The 10,374-nt window shown below is 44.0% G+C and overlaps 1 protein-coding gene across 1 annotated transcript; it reads right to left on the bottom strand.

The window, feature by feature from the left end:
- Positions 1 to 903: 903 nt before the first annotated feature.
- Positions 904 to 10,169, bottom strand: LOC141052197 (uncharacterized). The gene is made up of 3 exons (XM_073549415.1): positions 10,157 to 10,169; positions 2,109 to 2,259; positions 904 to 1,993 (listed from the first exon to the last, which is right to left on the bottom strand). The coding sequence occupies exons 1-3, from the start codon at positions 10,167 to 10,169 to the stop codon at positions 1,489 to 1,491; spliced, it is 669 nt and encodes a 222-aa protein (XP_073405516.1). The 3' UTR covers positions 904 to 1,488.
- Between the last annotated feature and the right edge of the window lie 205 nt (positions 10,170 to 10,374).

The following is a 10,374-nucleotide window of genomic DNA, read 5'->3' as shown; positions in this document are numbered from 1 at the left end:
TTTCAAACTGTCTGCCATGGGGCGTAAACTGTATGGAAACACCTTCCAGTTCCCATCCCCTAGACTGCTGCCGCAAACATCTGGTCCACCTATGCCTTTTGTCTGTGTAGGGGATGAAGCATTACAGCTGTCAGAACACCTTTTGAAACCCTACTGTAGCAGAGGATTGACAAGAACAAAATGCATTTTTAATTACCTGCTAACAAGAGCAAGAAGAATGGTGGAATGCTCCTTTGGTATTCTGACAGCCAAATGGCGTGTCCTATTGACTGCGATCAACCTCAAGACAGAAACTGTGGACGAGGTGATCAAAGCTTGCGTGGTACTCCACAATTTTGTTTTGTGCAAGGAACCCATTTCCATTGAGGACACCGCTGAAGAAACCACCTTGCAAGATTACCAGAACATTACCAATAGAAGTTCTATGACGGTGTCACGAATGAGGGACAATTTTGCAGAATACTTTGTCACCTCAAGGCAGAATAGACTGGCAGGATGACAGAATTTGATAAATTTCTGCCGTTAGCCAAAGTTGTGTACCTTCTGTACCAACAGTATATACCTTTTCCAAACAAAGTTGGCTATCTTGTCGTCTATCTTGTCGTGGTTTAACTATTTTTACCTTGACCACAGTTGTGTTTTAGGCAAAGTCTTTCACCTTTTACCAAAAGTTGTGTACATTGTTAGGAAATCCCCAACAAGATACACAACTATTGGTAAAATGTGAAATACTTTGTCTAAAACACAACCAGGAACACAACTGTGGCCAAAAGGTAAAATTTATTTACCTTTTACCCACAGTTATGTACCTTGTTTTGTATACCTTTTTACCTTTTGTATACCCTGTACTTAACCTTTTTTATGCCATATTTTGCCGCAGAAATAAAAGACAGACAACCAGTGTAAACCAATACTTTAACTTTTATTGAAAAAAAATTTTTTTTAATAAACTGTTTAATTGTTAAAAACATTTTCTCTTTTTTATTTGAATACACACATTTATAAATTAGTGTAGTGTGGGGTGGAAATACTGCTGGAGGGGCTGCGGGACACTTCGACACTGGGAGTGTGGAGAGAGGACTGGGATCGTGGTGGGGAAGGAACAGTTAGAGGTGAAGGGGTGGAAAAAGCAAGAGAATGGGTGGACATGTGGGTGGCAGAACAGGTGGTGGGTGGTTGAGTGGAGGGTTGGGCTGGGAATGGAGTAGCAGATGATGTGGTTGCGAAGTGGTAGGGGGAATGAGTTTGGTACTGGGAAGTAGTTTGGTACGGGGCAGGTTGCTGGAAGTGGGGAGTTTGCTGGTACTGGGGAGTTTGCTGGTACTAGGTAGGTGGCTGGTACTGAGGAGGTGTCTGGTATTGAATAGGAGGGGGAGTAGGGACAGTGGCTGGAGGGGGTGCAGGTGGAGGAACTACTGTGGTGGGAGGTGGAGGTTGGGAGGTAACCTGCTGTAGAGCACCGTGGCACGAATGCATTACATGCATCTGCTAGGTAGGAGACAGTGTTGCCAAGCGCTCCACAACAGACCTGAAAAAGGTGTGGTTTGGAGAAGATCTTGCTTCTGAATGCATTGTTTGCAGAAGTGTCTTCAACTCCAGAATGCCGGAGTTGAGCTGCTGAAAGCCTGCGGACATTTGCTCGGACAAGACTTTGAGACAGTTCTGGAAAGATGCAGTCAGATGCAAGAACTCTGGGGCATAGCTCTTTTCCTGACCCCTCTGCCGCTGCCGCCCAGTACCCGCAGGTGAACTAGAGGTGGCAGGGGCAGAAGGGTGGGGTAAAGGGAAAGCGATCTCCTCACCAGCAGCTTCATGTAATGTAGGCGGCCACGAAGCTCCTGTGCTGGTGGATGGGACAGATGGGTCGAATGTGTGGGAAGGCTGGGAAGGTGCAGATGTACCGGGGCGGTCGAAGTGTCCCTCGGTGCCGGTCTCCTCAGGGATCGCTTCAGAAGGGTCCAACCGTGCAGGCTCCCGAATGCTGGTCACCGTGCTGTGGAACAAAGAGAAAAAAACACAATTAATATACTGACATGCCATTGGCCCTGGCTGAAAAAAAAATTAGACATGTTAACATTACTTTTGGACATGGGGTGTGTAATATTTACCTTCTGGTGACCATTGCTGCCCTGAGGAACGACAGGGCTCGGGCGTACTTGTACTTGCGTCCTCCAGATCCACTCGGGGCCCGCATCTCTTTATTGAACTCCTTCTTGAAACGATCCCTCACAGACTGCCACCGCTTCACAATTCTCTCCCCTGAAACGAGAAAGCACAAAGTGGTTAGTATACAACATCAGTGTTTCACAAACTCCAGTCCTCGTGGTTCCCAACGGGTCATGTTTTCAGGATTCCCATAGTGTTGCTCAAAAGGAAATCCTGAAAACATGACCCGTGGGTACCATGAGGACTGGAGTTCGGGAAACACTGCTTGACATCAAGCAACGGGAACTGTATATACTTACGCTCTTGAATCTGGGCCCAAGCTTCAAGGTCCTCCCAGCGGTCCACAAGGAGCGAACAGATTTCCTCCCAGAGCCGTCGGGTCACAATTACATCAGCATGCCGGCGGTCAGCCATATTCCAAAGCGGCTCCCTTTCTCTAACAAGATCGATGAGGTGGTCCACATCAATCTCTCCATCCTCACCGTCAGAGTCGGGAGCAGGCCGTGAAGGCTGTTAAAGAAAAAGAGAAAAATAAAATAATTGGCCACTACACTTAAAAAATTAAATAAAAAGTTAAAAAAAACCAAAGCAAAAATATTATACTTAAACACTGGTGACCGCCGCGTCGCTGTCGCCGACGACCCTGGGAGGCACTGGGAGGACCTCTTGGCCGAGCACCAGATTGGGAAGACTAGAAAAGAAAAGCAAAAAAATTATGTGGTTGGATGTAGGCATATGTGTTTGCTGCGTGATATCTGCGCTACATTGTTTTCTATGTGTTGTATGTAGTGTGATGTTGTGTTTCTGCATTTGATCCGGCGGGTCCGGCTTTTTCGCTGGAGACAAAAAACGTTACAGTTGCCATTTTTTCCAGACATTGCCGGATCCGGCCAAAACCGGACGAAACACATGACCATCTGGCCTGATCCGGCGCTAATGTAAGTCAATGAGGAAAAACCAGATCCGACATTGCATTTCGCCGGATCCGGTTTTCGTAAAAATAGCCGGATCGCGCCTGACGGCGAAAAACTGATGTGTGAAAGAGGCCTTAAAGTTTCTCTTTGTGGTTACTTTGACTGTAAGAAGAGACTCCAAGATGACAATCAGTAACAATGTATTGATCTTGTCCGAATGGATGAAACATTCAAAACGTCACTTTATTAGCAATTCTTTGTACAATGTAATATAAAACCTCTAGAGAATTAATGCAAACATTCGTGTCTCATTCCAATAAAATATAACTGGTAAATAAATCAATGTGATACTTTTGTAAAGCTGTTTCCCAATTACATGCCATGTTGTATAACAGTGACTTCACTGGCTGATTGGCGAAACACAGATGGAGATGGGAGGAAAGGTCCCGGCCCAGGAGATAATACATAGAGCCAACATATTCCGCAGCACTTTACAATTACTAAGCATTAAGTTTCATTTTTTTATTTTGTTTTGAACTATGAAGCTTTTAAGAAAAGTGATATTGAGTCCACTTTACCTATCAAAGAAAATGCACCCAACATGTATTTCGTGTCAAGTTTCATCAGGGGGTGTATAGAAAATATTTTTTATTCATTTTGAGCCTTGCATATTTTCATGTAGATATTCTTAATAAGTATGATGTTTCATTTTTTCATTTTGTTTTGCACTGTGAAGCTATTTAGAAAAACAGGTTCTCCAGTTGTGGACAATCCCTTTAAGAGGTGTTTCATTTATGTATGAACTACACGGATTATGCAACAAGTCTTTTTGTGTATTAGTAATATCTGAGTCCTATTTCATCCTACTAGATCATTAAGAGTATGTTTTCTAAAGAGGAAGACTGATATGATTTTCAAGAGAATCCTACGTCAGAGGACAGGTGGTTTGTGATGAGGTTTTCAGATCCGCCATACTTTTAAGGGCTCATACTCACTTGCTCTCGCATTCTGGTGCGAGTCTCTCGAATGAAAACCTGGCACTGCCGCCGGCACTCCGACCAAAGCGTGTGGTTACTTGTATTTCTATGCAACCGCACGCTCCGATCCGAGTGCCAGCGCCAGGTTTTCGTGCGAGTCTCTCGCAAGTGAGCATGAGCCCTAAGAGTTCTTTTATATGTGGTTTTGAAGCCTTTGACAAGGCGTTGACCTCACAGAAGTGAAAGATCTTTTCAGTGGTTTTCAAAGCCTCAAAAAAAAAAAACCTCACAAAAATGACAAAGTATGTGGATTTCCATGTAAATGAATAGGGAAAGTATTTATAGAGTATTTTATTCTTTTTTTATGTGGATTTTGAAACAGATTTATTTGGATAGCAATACATACTGCTCAGAAAAATAAAGGGAACACTATTGCAGTTGCAGCAGGCTGTTTGTGTTCCCTTTATTTCTTTGAGCAGTATACTTCAATATAAGCAATGAGCGAACGTGCTTGATAAGGTGTTATCCTCCATGCTCGGGTGCTAATCGGGTGTCTTCAGCATGCTTGAATAATATGTTCGAGTCCCCGCAGCTGCATGTCTCACGGCTGTAAGACAGCTGCAACACATGCAGGGATTACCTAATAAACAGACAATTTCTGCATGTGTGCATGACGTGCAGCTGCGGGGACTTAAACATTTTTTGAGAATGCCAAAGTCACTCCACTGGATGGCACCACGTTCGCTCAGCTCTATTCAACACGCATCCACTCGTTAGTCGCGGACTGCCGATATCTTCTGTATTTAAGAATTCAAAGAATACTGATCCGCAGTCATATTTTATTCATCTCACAAACATACAATTCCAGTTTAGAAGAAAAAAACCCCTTACAATTGAAAATGTGGAAAAAATTACATTTAAACCACGCACTTTAATCTATTGCCATTGACCAGAAATCATGGTTTTGGTTGCAGTCATATGTCTTTTATTCAGTGTTTGATGTGTTAAAATATTTACTGTAGCTGTTATTGTAAGAAAAAAAACAAGTAAAAACTATGGCAAAAATGCAACAAAACTAATGCATATTTCTACAGCTAAGACCAGGCGCTGTTGGGGTGAGACTTCCACAGACTGGTGCAGTAGCTAAAACTTTATCTCACCTGAGGTTTTTATTATTTATGCATTTTAACTTAATGCTATGTTCACCTTCAAAACCACTTTTTTCTATTATTTCATTGCCTCTAAAATGAAAATTTCTGCAAATTTGCAATAGCTTCTAATCTTTTTAATTTTCCACTGTTTTAATATAACCACAGCAATGCAGATAATTCATTTCCATGGTAAAATAGCAAACAAACCCGGTGTAATCTAATCCTGCAGTTATACTTCCTTTCATCTGCTCTCTTTAGGCTAAAACAGATGTTTAGAAGTATCTATGTTATTCTCGGGCACAGCAGCAATACAGAGGAAGCTTTCTCAGGCATAAAATACATTTATGTTTTGCTTTATAGGCTGTGCTCTATTGAGATGTTACAATACTATGTTTCAGGGCAGGTGCAGACGGCGGAATTCCATGTCCGAGTGCGATGTGAGAAAACATCAGATTGCACGCAAGCCAATGTTAGTCTATGGCGCCGTGCACATGTCCGCTGAATGTCCGAGTTTAATAATGATATTTGGCCATGCAAGTCAATAAATCAGTGGAAAAAAATCGGACTGAACTTGGATGACGTCTGACTACAGTCCAATTTCTACACACTGACAAAATGGAGAAAATTGTGAAATATTGTTCACTATCTTTTCATCTGAGAGAAACGGATCACAGTGTGATCAAACTCTGATCAGTGTAATTTGCATAATCGGCCCGATTCTCTCGGATGAAACAGTTTATTATCGTATGCACCTGCCCTCAGAGATAAATCTGGCTGAATAGATTGTGCTCTATTCCCAAGTCCCAGTACTAAATTTAATAAATGATTATGTTTGAATTGATAAACTGTGGCTAACAAACATGTCTGCATACTGTGATATGACAATTCTGGGCTTCATAAATGTTTGTGTATATAATTCTAGGCTATGTTTTATGAATATATGTGTATATTTACAGGCTGTGTTCTATTGTGAGGTCACAATTATGTGTTTTATAGATAAGCCGATGCCTATTTTATAGGCTGTGTTCTATAAAGATATATTTATTCACTCACTCCAACAAAGCAATTTCACAAGATAAAATATGCCTATCCAAATATTCTAAATTACGTGAGAAAAGGGAGTGAAAATTATCCTTAACCCCTTAGAGACTGGGTCCAATTTTTTAAATCTGACCACTCTTTATGTGGTAATAACTCCAAAGCGCTTCAACGGATCGTTTTTTCGTGACACATTGTACTTTATGATAATGGTTAAATTTATGTCAATATTTCTGTGTTTAATTATAGAAATATCAGAAATATTACAAACATTAAAAAAAATCAACAATTTTTGTACTTTGAATGGTTACCCCTTTAATCAAGATAGTCACATGCAAAGATTTACGAAACTTATTTTTTTTGGGAGCTACTAAGTTTTGAAGTGACTTTGGGGGTCCTATATATTGGAAACCCCCAAAAGTGATACCATTGTAAAAACAGCAACCCTTAACATGTTCAAAATTGCTTTCAGGTAGTTTATTAACCCTTCAGGTGCTTTTCAGGAGTTAATGCAAAGTGGCATGACAGGAATGAAGATATCGATTTTTAACACCTAAATGTTGATAACTGTGAGGAACTGAAATACTTTCCCAGCACAGATGACTAGTTACCTCAAGTTATGTTGTATTTACATGCAATGACCTTATCTGGTGGGGGAATATGTGCCTTTCTTTCTCTCGGCAGGGGGGCCACTTGGGTTCACACCAATGCAGACTGGCCGGAGACTTCACTGGCTGTGAATTCATTGTACATTGGTTAAGGGGTTGGGCGTAGAGTTGAGAGACTTGATGGGGGAGAGCAGTTGTGTCTGGGGATCTGAAGCGAAAAGAGCAGAGTTAAGGCCGCTCCTGGAACCCATGAATGGACTATCGAACTTGGAACTAAGTTCTCGGGCTTCGGTCGTGAGATCTATATTCCCCTAGGAATTATCCCATGGACTATTTTTACTGACTTGTTGCTGATCCCGTGGACTGGGGGCATTACATTGGGGTCATCTACCTGGACTTAATGAAATGCTTGTATGGATACAAATAAAACTTGTTGCATCGTTAACCTGCCTAGGTGATTACTAACACCCACAACTCTAGATCTTCACACGTGGTGGCAGAGGTGGGATCACCTATCTCTGAACAGCGTAACAGAGAAAGTTACTGATGGTGACTTGGCAGAAGAGATGGCAGACTCCATCTACAAGAGACTCAAGTAGGAGCAGCTGAGAGCCCTGTGCTCTGGGAGAGAGCTGGAGTGGTCGATGGCAGACAACCGGATGGCCCTAATTCAACGCTTGGATGAGTGGGATCGAGAACACCCACAGGAGGAGATCAGTCCAGATGTAGAAGAGGACAGCCCAGTGGAGGGGCAACAGCCGCGGGCAATCATTCCGATGGCAGAGGATCGATTGACCGAGTTGGGGTGGGTCCTGGCTGCACTAGGAGAGCGGGCCACAGAAAGAGAACGGGCGGCTGTGATAAGCAAATATCTGGGTGTCCATGTAGCCGTAACCCCACCACCCTCTGCGCAGATGACAGTGGATAACGGGAGAGAGGGACCCGCATCTTTGAGGTACCGGGACATACCACAGTTTAATGAAGACACCACGGGTATTGATGACCATCTTCAATTATTTGAGAACCTCTGCCTGCTTCATGAGGTGTCCATTGAGTACTGGCCGAGATTTTTGAGTGTTGGCCTGACCGGAAAAGCCAGAGAAGCTTTTAATAACTTGTCTTCTGGGGATCAGTGGTGTTACGCTACCATTCGCAGCGCATTACTGGAGAGGTATGCCGTCACACCTGAAACCTACCGGAGGAAGTTTCGGGAGACTGAAAAGCCCAATGCACATACGCACCGGGAGTTTGCCAACACATTACGTACAGCATGTGCTCGGTGGATCGAAGGACTGGGAGCTCGGGAAACTGAACATGTCTTGGATATATTCATGCGGGAGCAATTTATGTCCAAGCTCCCATGTGATATAAAGGAATGGGTGGCGGATAGAAAACCACGGAGTCTGGAGGAGGCTGCAAGATTGGCTGATGATAGGTCTGCCAATCATCCAGGGTGGTGTGGGAGAACAGCTCCGGCAAGTCGGGAACAGGGGCTTCCCGAGAGGCCAGTGAGACCCATGGTCCAGCGAGAGGAGGAACTGCGATGATTTCATACTCTACAAAGAGGGGGAGGTCTCCAAAAACCCCAAGTACGGCATGCATCAGGGCGAGGGGGATTAAGATGCCATAGCTGTGGACGCATGGGACACTTCACCAGGGAATGCCGGGCCCATTAAGGTCCACGTCATCAGCATTTCCAACCTGTGAACAGTGTACTGCAATGGGACAGGAATGCTGTGAGCGAGAAAAGGGGGGAGGTCCCCCAAAACCCCAAGTACGGCCCACATCAGGGCGAGGTGGATTAAGCTGCCATAACTGCGGACGCAGGGGACACTTCGCCAGGGAATGCCGGGCACATTCGAGTCCACGTAGCTGGAGGAGAATCTCTGAACATTCGGACAGCCCGACTACATTTAGACTGGGGACACAGCAAGGGAATGGTGGATGTGGGGGTAGTGCGACACCTACCTGTGGATGTGTTGCTGGGCAACAACTTAGGAGCAGGGTTGGTGTGCCACTGGACCAGTGTCGCAACCCGAAGCCAAGGACTCATTCCCGCTGCATCAGAAGACCTCGATATGCCGAATAACCTCCCACCAGTGTGGGAGAGACCACGGCAATGCTGATAGACTATCGAGACAGACTGAGGAAGCCACGAACTCTGGTAATTGTCGTCAGAAGAAGGATAGTCAATTTCATGAATTGGAGCCCAATACTTGCCGTGCTGGAAAAGTGGGGGAGGAATGTGAGGAACTGAAATACTTTCCCAGCACAGATGACTAGTTACCTCAAGTTATGTTGTATTTACATGCAATGACCTTATCTGGTGGGGGAATATGTGCCTTTCTTTCTCTCGGCAGGGGGGCCACTTGGGTTCACACCACTGCAGACTGGCCGGAGACTTCACTGGCTGTGAATTCATTGTACATTGGTTAAGGGGTTGGGCGTAGAGTTGAGAGACTTGATGGGGGAGAGCAGTTGTGTCTGGGGATCTGAAGCGAAAAGAGCAGAGTTAAGGCCGCTCTTGGAACCCATGAATGGACTATCGAACTTGGAACTAAGTTCTCGGGCTTCGGTCGTGAGATCTATATTCCCCTAGGAATTATCCCATGGACTATTTTTACTGACTTGTTGCTGATCCCGTGGACTGGGGGCATTACATTGGGGTCATCTACCTGGACTTACTGAAATGCTTGTATGGATACAAATAAAACTTGTTGCATCGTTAACCTGCCTAGGTGATTACTAACACCCACAACTCTAGATCTTCACAATAACTTCTGAACAGGCCGCTATAGCAGGCAGACATTAATTACGGCCATTATTTGGCCATGAAATGCAATGGCAAGCATCAGGACCACACATTCAAGACCTCAGGGCGCTAATGCACCCTGTCAGCCATCTACTGTACATGCTATATTCATTATTGACAAGAGCATTTAAAGTGTAAAACTATTATAGTCGGTACCAACACTGATCATGGCTGATGCAGCAAGTTGTCAGCTATAGTGTACAGCCGACAGCTGCTGGATTGTCATCTCTATGGGGATGCTATTCTCTTATATCGCAGGTCAGTAAAAAGACGTATTGGTAGTCAGTGGTCACTAAGAAGTTAAAACAGTTATCTTATGTCAATTGCACACATTGACTTTGAAGCACTTACACAAAATTACTAAATTGATGCAATTTGCTGTATGTATTAATTCAGCTTGTCCTAGGATCTACGTATTAGGTCCACAGGGCTAGTTATGTCTTCTGCCCCCATGAACCAGGCTGTTTTTTATCTCCAAGTAGCTACTTACGCTCCAAAGTCATCAAGACTACTATAAGGCCTCCAACATATCATTGTACTTTCTTTCTAAAACCGTGCCGGAACTTTCACAGCTTCCTTTTCCTTAATGGATCTGAGCTGCAACACGAGACAGAACGCACCGGCAGGAGTGACGCTGTTTGGAGAAAAGGTAGCCGTGCTTTTCTTATCCCATGCTGCCATTTCAATTTTCCTTGACCCCAAAAATCA

Source organism: Dendrobates tinctorius, unplaced genomic scaffold (assembly GCF_039654945.1).
Source record: "Dendrobates tinctorius isolate UK_male_01 unplaced genomic scaffold, ASM3965494v1 ptg000158l, whole genome shotgun sequence".
NCBI classification, from domain to species: domain Eukaryota; kingdom Metazoa; phylum Chordata; class Amphibia; order Anura; family Dendrobatidae; genus Dendrobates; species Dendrobates tinctorius.
Note: the sequence above shows the minus strand (reverse complement) of the source record. Positions and strands in the feature narration are given on the sequence as shown.